Source organism: Rhinocladiella mackenziei, assembly GCF_000835555.1.
Source record: "Rhinocladiella mackenziei CBS 650.93 unplaced genomic scaffold supercont1.9, whole genome shotgun sequence".
NCBI lineage: Eukaryota > Fungi > Ascomycota > Eurotiomycetes > Chaetothyriales > Herpotrichiellaceae > Rhinocladiella > Rhinocladiella mackenziei.
In genome coordinates, this window is record NW_013550596.1 from 577,428 (window position 1) to 591,720 (window position 14,293).

General features: G+C 49.5%; 7 protein-coding genes across 7 annotated transcripts; 1 reads left to right on the plus strand and 6 right to left on the minus strand.

Annotated features, from left to right (window-relative positions):
* Positions 1 to 35: 35 nt before the first annotated feature.
* On the minus strand, positions 36 to 941 carry Z518_10413 (uncharacterized protein; the record flags this gene model as incomplete). Its single annotated transcript, XM_013411956.1, has 1 exon — positions 36 to 941. One exon carries the CDS (start codon positions 939 to 941, stop codon positions 36 to 38), a length of 906 nt encoding a protein of 301 aa, XP_013267410.1.
* Positions 942 to 1,600: 659 nt separating this feature from the next.
* Z518_10414 (uncharacterized protein) lies at positions 1,601 to 1,872 on the minus strand (the record flags this gene model as incomplete). The annotated part of the gene is made up of 2 exons (XM_013411957.1): positions 1,601 to 1,706; positions 1,796 to 1,872. 2 exons carry the CDS (start codon positions 1,870 to 1,872, stop codon positions 1,601 to 1,603), a joined length of 183 nt encoding a protein of 60 aa, XP_013267411.1.
* A 429-nt stretch (positions 1,873 to 2,301) lies between these two features.
* On the minus strand, positions 2,302 to 2,576 carry Z518_10415 (uncharacterized protein; the record flags this gene model as incomplete). Its single annotated transcript, XM_013411958.1, has 3 exons — positions 2,302 to 2,307; positions 2,334 to 2,440; positions 2,492 to 2,576. 3 exons carry the CDS (start codon positions 2,574 to 2,576, stop codon positions 2,302 to 2,304), a joined length of 198 nt encoding a protein of 65 aa, XP_013267412.1.
* An 882-nt stretch (positions 2,577 to 3,458) lies between these two features.
* On the minus strand, positions 3,459 to 4,326 carry Z518_10416 (uncharacterized protein; the record flags this gene model as incomplete). The annotated part of the gene is made up of 3 exons (XM_013411959.1): positions 3,459 to 3,710; positions 3,795 to 4,137; positions 4,199 to 4,326. 3 exons carry the CDS (start codon positions 4,324 to 4,326, stop codon positions 3,459 to 3,461), a joined length of 723 nt encoding a protein of 240 aa, XP_013267413.1.
* Positions 4,327 to 5,738: 1,412 nt separating this feature from the next.
* On the plus strand, positions 5,739 to 7,640 carry Z518_10417 (uncharacterized protein; the record flags this gene model as incomplete). The annotated part of the gene is made up of 8 exons (XM_013411960.1): positions 5,739 to 5,860; positions 5,918 to 6,159; positions 6,217 to 6,331; positions 6,390 to 6,520; positions 6,577 to 6,822; positions 6,870 to 7,173; positions 7,228 to 7,359; positions 7,415 to 7,640. The coding sequence occupies 8 exons, from the start codon at positions 5,739 to 5,741 to the stop codon at positions 7,638 to 7,640; spliced, it is 1,518 nt and encodes a 505-aa protein (XP_013267414.1).
* A 1,474-nt stretch (positions 7,641 to 9,114) lies between these two features.
* Z518_10418 (uncharacterized protein) lies at positions 9,115 to 9,869 on the minus strand (the record flags this gene model as incomplete). The annotated part of the gene is made up of 3 exons (XM_013411961.1): positions 9,115 to 9,298; positions 9,431 to 9,540; positions 9,597 to 9,869. 3 exons carry the CDS (start codon positions 9,867 to 9,869, stop codon positions 9,115 to 9,117), a joined length of 567 nt encoding a protein of 188 aa, XP_013267415.1.
* Positions 9,870 to 11,225: 1,356 nt separating this feature from the next.
* On the minus strand, positions 11,226 to 14,200 carry Z518_10419 (uncharacterized protein; the record flags this gene model as incomplete). The annotated part of the gene is made up of 4 exons (XM_013411962.1): positions 11,226 to 11,860; positions 11,902 to 12,787; positions 13,283 to 14,133; positions 14,185 to 14,200. 4 exons carry the CDS (start codon positions 14,198 to 14,200, stop codon positions 11,226 to 11,228), a joined length of 2,388 nt encoding a protein of 795 aa, XP_013267416.1.
* Positions 14,201 to 14,293: the final 93 nt, after the last annotated feature.

The window sequence follows — 14,293 nt, forward strand, 5'->3', positions numbered from 1 at the left end:
ACTTCTTTCTTTGTTCTTCAATTCAGCCGTGTCTCTTACAACTTGCTGATTGGAATGACCTGTGCAATATTCGTCATCAAAATCTTGCCTGTATTTTCCCCAAACAACGCCATCATCGCTCCATCAACCATCTTCTGTGCAGCCAACAAGCTATCCGGCGGGGTATAGGGAAAATCGGTCCCGAATAATATCCGTTCTTTGTTCGGCACCACTCCCAACAACCCTCCAATTTGATCAGGAAACGGCATGCCCGCCAGATCAAAGAAACACTGTCTGTTGAGAATGGCTTTAACTTCGGGGATGGACACTGCGACCACGCTCGAGCCAGGGAATCGCGCCATCAAAGTTGAGAATGTTGCGAAGCGCGCAATCAGAGGCGGTATCACGGCCCCGGCGTGTGGGATGATCACTTTCACATTGGAGCATCGTTGAAGTGTGCCGGAGAGAATCAACGATACCATTGCCCTGGTCGTCTCGAAAGGGAATTCCAGCATAGGGTTTGGAAAGCCAGGGATAGGACTGTGTTCGAGAATTGCTGGAGTGGGTCTTGCGGACGGTGGCTTTGAGCTTTCTGCGTGGCCATGCCCATCGCAAAGATGGCACGAGGTCGGATGCAACAAGACAATGGCGTTTCTTTCATTCAATTTGTCCCAGACCGACTTGAATTTCTTGTCTCCAGGATACACGCCGGCCGAGTTAGACATGATTGTAAATCCCACGGCACCGATTTGGTCCAATGCTCGATCGATTTCTGCCACGGACTCGTCAAGCCCGGGAAGAGGTAGTGAGGCAAAGAATTTAAATCGATCAGGATGTTGTTGGCAGATAGCTGCGAGTTCGTCATTGGTCTCGGTGGTGATTTTGATGTTGAGATCCGTGTCGTTGGGAACTAGGTATGTACCTGGGGAAGTAATGCTGAGAATAGATTTGCTGATGTTCATCTTATTCATGAATTCTATATGTGATTCGGCAGTCCATGGCTGTGGGCTTCCCGGTCAGCTTCCTGTTTGACAAGTTTCTGCCAGAAACAATTTGTGATTGTTTGAGATATATATACCGGAATAAATGGCATTCCATCTGGACGACCATAACCGTGTTCCATGCAGTATTTCCTCCATCCTGAAGGGATGGCATGGGCATGAACGTCAATTCTCTCCATTTTTGAATACCGTGGGACGTATTTCAGACGTTGGGCAAAGTCGGAGTCCTAAGCACCTTATATATATAATGCCATCGCAAGGACTCCCACATTCGATCTCGTCGCAGGCGACATCCCAGCCTCGTCTCGCGGGATATCGCGGGAGAGCGGGGATTGTTCCCGCATTTCTATGCGATATCCATTTTACCCGCCAAGACTAAAAGCTCAACTGCGCCGCCTTTGGGCTTATTGTGATGAACATCATGTCAGAAAAGGGAATTTTATCCTCATCGACGACTTCGACAGGGCTTTTGTCTCCTGTCCAACTTTCCAGTTCCCTGTCCGGATTTTCTCCAGCATCCCACCTCCCGAACCTCCTCACCGATACTCTCTCCTGGAATAATAGATCTATTTGTTCCAGGGATTTCCCTTTGCATTCGGGGATGCAGAAGTAAGCAAACATCAACGCGAGAATGGAGACCGATCCGAAAAGAAAATGCCGAGCTTTCGAGATTCAGAGATGGTCTCGCCCACCCCCAGTGCTGCCATGGCGAACAAGGCAGCAATTCTGTCCAATGGTACCGGTTATGATCAGAGGTCTATAATTTCTTCATCAGTGATGCCTCTCGAACGATGCAACATACAGTGGGGCCTTACCTTCTCCCAATGCGATCTGCAAGATGAATACAGACCATGATCATCACCAAGTTGCACGCGGCATTGATGGCAGTCATATTGAACGGATTCACCGTCCCCAAAGATTTGATAAAGATGGCGCCATAATGTTGAGCAATGCCTGGCCTGTTGCTTGATGGAAAAAGTTGGCGCCGACCGAGATCATGGTGCGTTTAAGATTGACGCCCTGCCAGAGTTCCACAAAGCGCCCTTTCTCTTGTCCCAGCTCCAGGCCGACTTTGAGGGTGTTCGATTCGTGGGAAATTTCCTCCTCGTTCAATACTCCTTTTTCTCAACTGGGCTAGATTTTTGTGGGCGACGTCCGGTCGGCCGCGCATCAGGAGCCATCGAGGAGACTATGGTAAGATCAAGATTAGCTTCTCAGGTAGAGGGAAGAATGGAGAAGGGAGGGACCAAGGGGTTTTCTGACTTCTGGAATAAACCAAATCCCACTCATAATAACCACATGGATGCGAGAAAGTCCGATTTCAACTCTTACCGAATGAAAACTTTGACTTACGATCAAACTGAACTGGTAGGTCCCAACAATGAATCCTCGGACCTGGGCCGGAGCGAATTCAGATTGAAAAATGGGCATAACCGAAAGTTCCATGCCAATGTACACATCTGGCAAACGAATGAGTTACAATCCTGTGAGAGACTCTGTGAATCACTCACAATTGAGGATTCGTGCACATAGAATCTGTTCTTTCGTCTTCGAGGTAATGGCAATCGTGGCTGTGACCAATGCATAACAGCTCATGGTGAACATGCATATGCGTCTCCCGAATCGAGCACTAATGGCACTTCCGAGAAAGATGCCTGCGCCCAGGAAAAAATGGTCAGGCACAGCTTTCGCAATGACAAATATTTCATATCTTTGAGGAAACGGAAACGGAAGCGGAATCGGGAGTTTTACCAACAACATATCCCGCCAACATGATACTATTGAACAACGACAACCAGTATGTTTCCAGATAATATTTTCCGGTCATCGGATTGAACACGCCGAATTGCTTTGCAAACGGCTCCATGGCCTGCGTGGTCGAATACCCTTGCCATAGTTGAATATCGATATCATGATCAGGAGGCAGCTGAGTGCTAGCCTGATGTTAAAGTGCCTTCGAACAGAGTAGAAGAGCATTGTGTCTTTGTTCCCAGATGACCCGGAGAAGATATTGAGAATTGAATTGCCACCGCAACAACGAATATGAATCGATCGAAATTTTTGACTGCCTATCTGCCTATTTGGCTGTACCGGCTCTCCTTATAACAACCCAAATTCAAACTTTCTCGTCCGTGAGTGCGCCCAATATCATGCGGTCATCGAAAGGACGGGCAAGAGACGGCTATCGACTCTGGGGCCCCGCCATATTCCAATCCCTTTGCATACCCTGACATTTTCCTAAGAGGTACGAATTGGCGCCCCATTTTTGGGGGGTCGAGCATACAGTATTTTAGTGGGGTTTGACGGCTTGACTGTGGGGCTTTAGCGTCCCGCACAAGCACCCATAAATGTTGACGAGGCTGGGAATTTTCCTGTGTCCCGCAAAAATTTTCGCGGCAGACTTGGAGATAAGTTGTGTCAATGTATTGTGTGGGGTCATTCCCTTGTCATTTCTACTTTCGTCTCAAAAGGTATAATTCAGATATCGACATCTTCGCCTTCCACCCATTTCTTGCACTGCCAGTAGAGAAGATCGTGTTTCTCTCCACAGGCCTTACTTCCTCCTTCAACGCCGCTCTCACGTCGATGTCCAGGCATATCGCGGAGGACCTTGACACCCATAGTCTTCTCCTGACAATAAGCTAGATACCGGTATCCGCTGGGAAATTCATTCAACTTGGCTTCATCCAGGGCGGGCGCCTTGGTCGGATTTACGGGGATCAGTTTATCCTAATCAGACTCGCTTATTATCCCGGACGAGGCCTTTGATCTGGCTCGACAACGGAGACAAGATAGAGAAGATCTAGGTCTTACCTTCTCATACCAATGCCTCACATACCTTGCGCGCCACTCACCGGACTCGGGCATTTTCATCCAGAAAAAGCAGAAGCGACAATCACTCTCGGCGTCGACCTCACATCCATCAATGCTGAAGCGCTGCGTGATAGTGGCCTTCATCTTGGTGACGGCCCGTGTAGCTTCGGCGTTGATGTCTGTGCTGATCCCATGGCAGCGGTGCATAATGAAAGCGCCTTTGTCCATGCCTGCCTGCGACGCGGCGATGAAGTCTAAATGATGCGTTCGCCCGGTCCAGGTCGTGTAGATATAAGCGTCTGGGTGGAAGATAGATTTCAGGTTTTTCCATTCGCATGCATCTCTGTAGAATTGCTGATTAGCGACAGAAAAATATTACGAGGAGACTTTGTCAAGACACAGACCGATAAAGGGGCCAGCCCTCTGCTAACTCTCGTAACTTGTATCGTTCTAGGGCGAGATTGTCGGGCCCGTTGTTCCGATGTGCTTGTTCGGGCCTGGAGCCGGCAGGGAGGGAATGGAGGTCAACCATGTTGCAATCTTGGATAGGATGCTATTATTCTGCTCCTGCTTGTAATGAATATCCCGAATCTGAATCTGCACCTGGCCTTGCCACTGAAGCTGTGGGAAATATTAACGGTTACAATTTGTTGGCGTGTCAGTCGCGCAATCTCCGAGGATCGGATGTTGGATTCGGCAGAAAATGAATTTGACCTCCTGGTCCTAACGCTCCACGTTAGAGAGTCTTATTCAGGCCTAGTGTAATATGGCATTTCAGGTTTGCTGTGGGAGTTTCCGCCCAACAGACCTGTGTGACCAGAATACTCTCATTTGCAATCAAGCATTTCCAAAGTCGAATGCAGACTTACGCATTGGGCAAAACATATACAAAGATCGATAAAGAGGATCTCAGAGCGCCTGGCTTCGACTTGCCTTTCTGGAACGATTCCTCTCATGCCTGTCAATTTTCATGATCTCTCCGGGATCTCCGAGTGGTGTCGCGGGCGACATGTTTTGGCAGCGGATTTACCGGGCAGCATGGAACGAATATTTTACTATGACCACGTAAACTTAGCCATGTTTTCCTGACAATTCTAGTAAGAGTGGTCAGAGCTAGGGTAAGGTACGTTGAGGATGGATCCATGGTCTGTCATTATTCTTTTGTCTTCGAGTTTGAATTGATGAAGACAGCTAGCGGGCCTGTTTGGATCCCCTTTGAACGGTCTACAATTTTTCATGCTTGCCCGGTAAGCCCGTTGGCAGTCCGGACATCTCGGGCACTGGCCATGGGACCCTACTGGCTATCCCAACGGTTCAGGTGCTTCAAGTTGACTCTCAGGCCTGTTCCGCGCGAGACACAGGGCTATCTTGTGTTGGACCACCTGCTTCCTTGAAGAGCTTGCACCTTGTCGGGTTATTCGACACATTTCAGGCGATATCATCGGTCAAAGGTACTGAAAAAGGAGTTGTCGAGCCAGTTCGGACAAACGAACCAGCCGCTCAGTCCAGTCAGAGACGTGCGGACAGCGAACTGGAACAGCTCTCGGTAGTGTCGAACAAAGTCTATACGAGTTCTTTCCTGCCATAAATTCCCATAGCTTCTTCAGTCTCATCGTTCCCATTTCCAAAAATACAATCGAGCTGGTCACTTCCCTACCACTGGTCAGATGATCGAGCATCTAGGCTTTGCCACGACCCTATGTTCTGAATGACAGGACCAAACTTGTGCTGGCGCCGCGGAGCAGGGCACTGACACCAATTTCTCCGTAAACCCCGGCTCGACAGTGCGAATACTCCGCAATTATGAGAGGAGATTGGTGTACCAGCGGTGACCCGCATCAATGAACATGATCAGGAGGTCCTGACATATATATCTTGCGCCCTTGTTTATATCGACGCAGAATATCTTTCACTTCGATTTTCCCTTCTCTGCCAGCCGTCAAGATGGGTGATCATTCCCGAAATTTGTTCAGTACCTGGGTTGCGCTGTTCTTGTCCCTAGGCTCAATTGCATGTGCTTACGCAACAGTCATCACAGCAACCACTCTTGCCCAGCCGTCATTCATGTATGCATCTCAGTTTGCACGGACTTCCCAACGGGGCGGACTGACCTCTTTTGCTAGTGGTTACATGAGTCTCGATACGGCTCCCAACGCCACTCAACTTATTGGCGCTGTCAATGGAGTGTACATCGCTGGCGCCTTGATTGGATCTCTTCTATCATCACAGACTTCTGATGCCTTGGGTCGTCGAAAGTCGGTGTTTCTCTCGGCTGCCTTGGCTGTTCTGGGCGGCGCTCTACAAGCTGGATCTATCCACATTGGCATGTTCATCGTTGCTCGGCTGCTGGCAGGCCTCGGCATTGGTTAGTGACCCGTTGCCATTGATTTACCGTCCAGAGAATAGGACTGAAGCTATACAGGATCATTATTTGCCGCAGTTCCTCTCTACCAGAGTGAGGTGTCTCCACCCAAAGTTCGTGGGCTGATCGTCGGCCTCCATGGCATTTTCATCTCTTTGGGCACTATCTTGAGTAAGTAAGTCCTATTCCGACACCACGAGACGATATAGGCGGGGATTGACGGAATCATACAGTTGGATAGGCTTTGGCTTCTACTTCGTGAATGCTAGCGGATCGCAGTGGCGAGTTCCTCTAGCCCTTCAGTGTGTGCCAACGTTGGTCCTCGCCACTGGCGTTTGGTTCGTGCCTGAATCTCCTCGTTGGTGTGCGTATATCGCCATAGGATCGTAATACGTGATCAAGTCTAATTCACGTCGCCAGTGATCAATCAAGATCGACACGATGACGCGTTGCGGGTCCTGACGAGACTTCACCACGGTAAGAACGGCTCGGACAACACTTTCGCCCACAGAGAGTATCTCCAAATCAGGGAGCAGCACGACGAAGACGAGAGAAACAAAGTCACATGGGCACAAATGTGGACCGTCCCATCCTACCGTCGACGGACCGTAGTCGGATTCTTCATTATGTTTGCCAGTCAAATGACCGCCACCTTGATTGTTTCCAGTACGTCCTACGAGACTGTACCTCTCTGATACTATGCTAACGATGAGTCGTTTACAACCCTGTCCTCTATGCGGGTCTCGGCTACGGCACTGTTAAGCAGCTCCTTTTCACCGGGATCTGGGCCAACATCACAGTTATTGGCAATACTATCAATGCGCTTACGGTTGATCGGATGGGAAGAGTTCTTGCCTTGAAGATCGGCTGGATTGGAGACGTCTGCGCGATGATCGGCGTGGTCGTTTCGCTTGCGAAGTTTGAAGAGACGGGGTCTCGTGCTTCCGCCATCGCGGCTATCGTCTTTCTATACCTCCACATTGCCATGTATGCCGGCTTTGTGGACGTTACCACCTAGTGAGTTGCTGAGATGAGCGCGTTCGTGGAGCCATGAGCTAACAGAGGCGACAGTGTCTATGCTTCCGAGATTTTTCCAAACAATGTCCGCGGAAAGGGAATGTCTATATCAGTTGCTGCATATTTTGTTGCGCTGGTCATTGAACTGGACAGTGCACCAACTGCATTGGCACACATCGGTTGGAGGTGAGAATCCCATGCAGATTTACGTTTGAAATACTGGAGCTGACAGATCTGCGAGACTGATCCTCATCTACCTTTGCTGTCTCGCTGTATGTGTCCCCTTCTTATGGTTCTTCTGCCCGGAGACCAAGGGCAAATCTCTCGAGGAAATTGGCGTCATCTTTGGCGACAGGCACATCCATGTCCCCTTGGGAGGCGCAAAACCCCTGGAAGAGACTGTGCAGATCAGTGAGAAGCAAGCACTCCCTCACGTCGGACAAGAATACGAACACGTCGAAGGCTGATGTCACCAAATTACCGAGGACCAATCTGTGCCAACTTCGTGAACGTGGAAACAAATCTTCACTATGGATGTAGTGAAAAGTGGCATTGATTTGCGACCGAGCTACAAGGTATTGGGTTGCCTTGTGGTTCTTGCAAGCTTGGTGTCGTCTATAATGGTTCTCACAGAGGTTCAAGATGCCACACTCTTACAGTATCTCCCTAGATAGTGCGAAAATGATCTGTTTTTGGAACTTCCCAACTAGATTACAGTGGTGAGATGTCGTCGACACGCCAAAAGCACTTTGGTAGCCTTTGTCAACATTTGCTTCGGAGAAGTAGCCTCTTCGTGAGCACATATCTAGTAATGACCCTGACGACTAGGACACTTTTTGCGCCATGGTTTCACTTCACGCCACGCTCGAGTCTGCTCTTCTCACCTTGGATTCCAGCATGTCAGCATATTGTAAAGGTGATGAACGGCTTAACACCTGAAGCACCCCGTTACAATATTATGCAAACTAGCTCAATATGGCCATGATCATTGACCATCTAACTACTGGCCTATTCACCGGCGTGGGACCCTTTCCAATCTCCAAAAAAATACCATAGTGTTGTCCATGGTCAATTTCTCAAATCTGACACTGGATTCGATGGTTGCGCCAGCGTTGCGCGGCATGAGAATGACATTGTCAACTTGATCAGTTTTGGATATACTTCTGGCCTTCAAAAGGTACGCAACATATCATAGTTTGAAGCGCCTAGAAGGCCCTCCATCGTGTCGAAATAGGTTGCGTGGGAGGACTCAACGCCGCGCCCGGAATTTTTCTTTCGGAAGTGTACATTCTGGACTTTCACGATAAACGGAAACTTGACGAGTCCGATTGAAGATCTGAACTTCCTCATCAAGAATCTGGAGAAAGTCCCCTCAACGCCTTGACAAGCCACATCTTATGAATGACGACCCACCTGTCAAACTTGGGGTTGCAAATGAGATGTATTGAATGCTCTGTCTCTCTGGCAACCGGTCCTGCCAGATCACCAGAATAAATGCGTGCTTGGTTGACCCCTTTTCTACTCCTATTCCTCCCCTATATCTTCAATAGGAATGATAACCCTTTTTCCAATAACGGGGCACTGGCTACTGTTCAACAGCTACCCTCTCCGGAAATGTTGGGGGGAGCAAGACGCGTTAGCTGACCTCAGGATTGATCCTAATGCTTCCATCCAGCACGACTTGCTGAGCGGGTATCCATTTTGGAACTTATGCTTGAAGACGTGGATTGTCGTGTTTAATCCACTCGTCAAAGTGTCACCACTACCCTTTACAGAATAAGAACAATATCAAGCACACCTAAGGCTAAACAGTAAGATTCAGAAGATTGCCAGTATCAACGAGTATTCGAGCAAGCCTTTTGTCTATGATCCTGACTCCTCCATAATTCCATTTCCAGCAACTGGTCAGTCGCGAGACGAAAGCATCCATGCACGCAGGTTTCAAGCCGAAGTATCTGTAGTGTTGATGGCAGCAATGGGTTGGCCATCGAGTCGGCCGCCGCTCAAAATCTCGAATACCTGGACCTTTGCATTGCCCGTGCCGGAATTCGTATTGCCCACCCACTCGGCCACGAACATGCCGTAATTGATCCAACTGAGGTTCGCAATGACGGTTTCGAAGCGTCTGAAATGTTGATACGTCAGCTCTCATGTCCACCATGCCTCACCCGGTTGTGTTGTTTGCGTCTTTTCACGAATGCCACGGATGCAGGGGTATATATGATTTTTCAAAGGGGCGACAAGGGTCTTCACGTACGCGTATGCGAACCCATGAAGGCCTCCATTTGCATACATAGCAGTTCCACTCATCTTCAGGAGGACGTTTTCGTCATCTTCAGTTGCAAGAAGGATCTCGTTGATATATTCCTAGACATCGTCAGCACTGACATCTGGAGTCATGCCCCAAGTCGCCGGCAACTTACACTATATACGCCCGGACCTGTGTCAGCGGGGTAAAACCTCTCAACAGAAGCCGTGGTGTTCTCAACAATGTGGCCGTTGAAACGTCCTGTGATGGTGCCGGCTGCATTTGGAGTTACTGCAATGAGGCCGTTAGGGGCAGTGGTGTTGACAGGCCAGCCGACAAAGAAGTCGATATCGATAAAGGGCCTGGCCACCGGCGGGTGAAATGTGCTTGTACCTTGCGCCGCTATGGTGCCGGCGACGACACTGACAAAGGCCAGAATGGGTAGCATCTTGATGATCAGAAGTGGTATTTCCAGGGAAAGGTAGTTTCTCAGTCAACTTTGTTGATGGTCGGAGACACGACCAAGGGAGACTCACGAAAGATATATATATAGACATTAGTCGAGCACTTTGAAGTAGCCAGTTGCCCAGACTCAACGACGATCATCTTGATGTATCACCACTAACGCGCATTCACCAGGCCTGTAAACCAAGTTTGAACGATCGTGACCCCGGATCCATTGAACAGAACGAAAGAGGCTCAGCCGCTGCCGCCTCGCTGTCTTGGGATGAACTCCATCACCGTTCTGCAAGGGGCAATCGAGTAGGTAGCAAATGGGGAACTTGTATGAGCTTTCAATACTACGGTATTTCCTCTGCGTAATCAGTAAAATTCAGATCGCTGTCTCATCTCCGAGGCTGCGTCTGAGGTCTTGTCCAATCGAGCAGTCGTGTCGACGATCTGCGACATGAATCCGATCCCTGTGAAGTCATCAGCTTTTCTGAATGCATATATGGCGCCGCTTTTGACGATGTTTTAGGGGGGCATTTAATGGTGATTACGCTGCGCTAACCCTCCGAGTGCAAGATCTAGTATCCTCGGCCCCGGCCCGGTAGGTGGACCATGATCAGCCATGCAAAATGAAGCTGATCCATTCCTGATGAGGCTCTTTGATTACTTGCCAAGGTTCAAGGGACGTCATCGACCCCATTGCGCCACTCGTACTCCATGTGAACTTCTTTACTAACCATACTCGTATATCCTACCTACCTACAGATTTAGCACCGGATTCAATTTCTCGAGGTACATTAATATATCACCATCGGCGCTCTTTGAGGTGTCTGCCACCTTCTTTTCTGACTATTTCGCGTTGGTTTGGCATGTCTGCAATATGCTTCTGCACCTGATAAAGTGCCGCCAGACGTCCTAAGATCCTTACTGGCATCTCTCTTAGGCCTCTTATTTTGCATACTCTCCTTCCTGATATTCCAAGCAGCCTCAGAAACGTTTAAATCGGACAAGTGAGGAGGATGAACAAGATTCCTAACCGAAAAAGTATCTCGTCCGCCATGTGCGACGGCCTTTTGTCCTGGTGCCGTGGGAGGAATCGCCCATCCTTCATCAGGAGGAATTTATGACCGTGAACACCGTAAATGAGGTAAACTATATTCCGAACAGTTGGCAATCGATTCATTCAACTTTGTGCCCAGAACTCGGCCTCGAAAGCTTTGAGGCCACCGGACCCCATATTCCCTCCGAATAACGTCGGTCTTTGCCATTGATATACGTCAGTGGATATGTCTGGATATGTATTTGCGTCTGTTCATATCCAACCATCTCGAAGGGGACGCCCTAACTCTGCCGTTTACCAATCCGACTTGTCTCTTGCCTCTTCTTCATGACTCTCTTGGACCACTGGTCTCTCCACAACCAGTGAAAGTCCATACGCGCGGATTTTCCGCGCAATCCTTTCACAGTGCGTGAAATACTTTGCCACTGATTTATTGTTCTGATTTACTTGATGCTTCAACTCACAAGAGAGATGTGATTCATATGTCTCATCCTCCCTGGTTGACCGATCGCTTTCTCTCTCAAGCATCGACCAGGCAATCTCCAGTGGCCAGATGGGCATTGAACGTCCAATGATACCTTTGTCGTCCTGCAAAAAGAAAGGCAGTAATTCCAAAATGCCGCCGGCGATGCCCAGCAGCTGGGTGCGTAGGGATATGGCTTCGGCTAAGTGCCTAGAGATTGAAGGGGGCCGCTCATCCCCACGACTATCGAGGGCAGCGGCAGCATCGATCCACGTCTCAAGAGCGCGCAGGTCAAAAGACAGGCTAAAAAGGTAGCATATGGCGTAGTCATAATGGATCGCACGGGCCACGTCGACATGATGGGCAGAATCGGAAGGAGTTCGCGGGCTAGAAAATGTGAAGAATGCTCGGCGGCAAGCTGGGCTCCTCGAGCTGATATCTGACCTTTGCAATGATCGAGTTCCACCTGTAAAGGGAGGATCTGATCAGCAAGGTCAAGTAGCGCACCGATGATTCCACCTGAGCTTGCGACACCTGATGGAGATTTGGTCATTCTCCCACTTCGTTCCATGCTTCTCAGGCGATTGGCGGTCGAAAGTCGACGTTCCAAAAGGCAAAACTGGATCTCCAGAGTGCGGTACTCCTCTAGCAGACAGTGACCTAGAAGTCTGGGGAATTGTGGGAGACCATATAGATGCTCAATGAGGAAGCCGATTCCTAACACGTGCCTTAACATGTCAGGCATCGATCCGTTCACGAGTAGTTCGTATACTGTAGCGGCATGGCAGGATAGGAAGAGATTGAGCATTCTTCCCTCCTTGACGTGCTGATCTCTCTTGATAATGGCAGCTAATTCCCCTCTTATCTTGGTCAGACTCCTCAAATATAGCTGACGTGCGTAAAGGGCATTGTCGACGCCGTCCCGTTCCAGCCCAATTATCGCCAATACAATAGAGTGAAGAATGTCGTTGAGGGCTCCCGAGTCAGGTTCGCGCGCTTGCTTCACAGCTGTAGTGATCCACAGAGCGCAAGGGGTGCGAAGGGCATCGACATCATCCGTTTCTGGTAGTGAAACTTGTGTGGGCAGGAAGCGTTCTGGAAACGTGGCAAGAAGCGCCGACGTATAAGCTCTAGCTGGATTCGACAACCTTGGTGTTGCGAATACGTCTCCATGAGTGAGGGTTGTCTTGCCTGCAACATGAGCTCGGACTGGGACAGTAAGTAACCTTGTCCCCGGTAAAGCAGCCCGCGAGTTTGATGACGACTGGCGGATTGATGTCTGATGCTGATATGTATTTTGCCACCTGGTGTTTGGTACCCATCGTAAGTCACCTTCGTCAACTTTCTTTCCGGTCTTTTTGCGCTTTCGATATGCTTGAACATTGAGTCGGACCTTCTCGCGTCAGATAGCCGCCTTCTCTTCCGCCCCGCCGTTACCCGGTGGCTTACCGCGCGGCATTGCCGTTGATCAGCAGAAATGATTGATGCCAGTAAAGCGTGTTGTGGTAGTTTATAGGCTTCGGCTGCAAGCGAAATGGGAATCCGCATTTGATGCCTGTATTGTCGCACTACGTTGAAGCAGTTTCGACGATTCGACAGTGCATGGCGGATAATGAAGTCTTGTGCGGAATCAGAGCGAGGCCATTGCCCAGAGTGCCCAAGCGGCCAAGCAGTTGAGATGGGTAGCAAAAAAGCGGAGATGCGAAGCGGTTTGAGGTGGCATTTCTCGTCTTCAAGCTTACCATTCATGTCCTTCAGGACCACCGTTAGACTTCCGTTCATCGTGTTCTCTCAATCTTTATGAAAGACAGCATTGTAGGACTTCTCAGCGACAACGCTATCTCACGTGCGAATATTCGCGAATTGAGATGTGTGCGGTATCTCATACTTGCATTCTGACCTTCAAAAGGTCATCTCTGATGATGGCCTCTTTCCTCCCTAAAAATTCCTCCATATCCCATCTGGAATCCACATACCTACAGGCAAGCCATTCTCTACGCTCCTTGGTTAAAAAGACGATCGTATCGGCCACCATTTGTGGAGTGTCCGTCAACCGATCATGATATTGTGAGGGGAAATCGGGTGCCATGTCTGTCATGACTCCTCCTGGCGCAACAGCATAGGCAAGAAGTCCTTGAGAACCATATTCCGCCATCAGATAGTTATTGATCTTCAACACCGCCAACTTCGTGGTCTCGTATGCCGAACCACCGGGAAGAGTGAAATGAGCCGAAACACTTGAGAGCACGATAATAGTCTTCTCCCGGCCATTCAGAAGGAGTGGCAAGAAACCCCTTGCTATAAGGTAGGGTCCTTTGACATTCACTTCCCAGCAGCGCCACCATTTAACAGGGTCGGAAGCGCCAATCGGTGTGTAAGCCGCCATCCAGCCCGCGTTATTGATCACGATGTCTAAGCGGTCGAACTCGGACTGAACGATCTTGACGGCCTTCGCCACCGAGCTTTCGTCAGTCACGTCCACCACTAGAGATATGAGCTTAGGCTCGGAGCGTCCAGCTGTTTTGGCGGCTTCTAACAAGTCTCTTTCCACGGGAGTCGAGTCCAACAGGTCCAGGATGGCAATCCCAGATGCTCCTGCTTTGGCGTATGATATCGCCATTGCTCGACCAAGGCCCCTGGCAGCGCCTGTGATCAGAACATACTTGCCCCTGAGGTTGGATTTTAACGGATCGATTGCCGCATAGGTGTCATTGCGCTGTGTTGGGACGAACCCATATCCTGAGAAACGGTCAGTAGCCTTATTAAGCGAGCAGCCACGGTATCAAATACCAGTACTTGGGTCCATCTCTACGTTTTGGATGGCGTTTCGTCGTGGCAATGGTAAAGGGGGCCCATGTCGTACTAATATTGGCAAGGCATGGAGACAAAAACCCTCAGT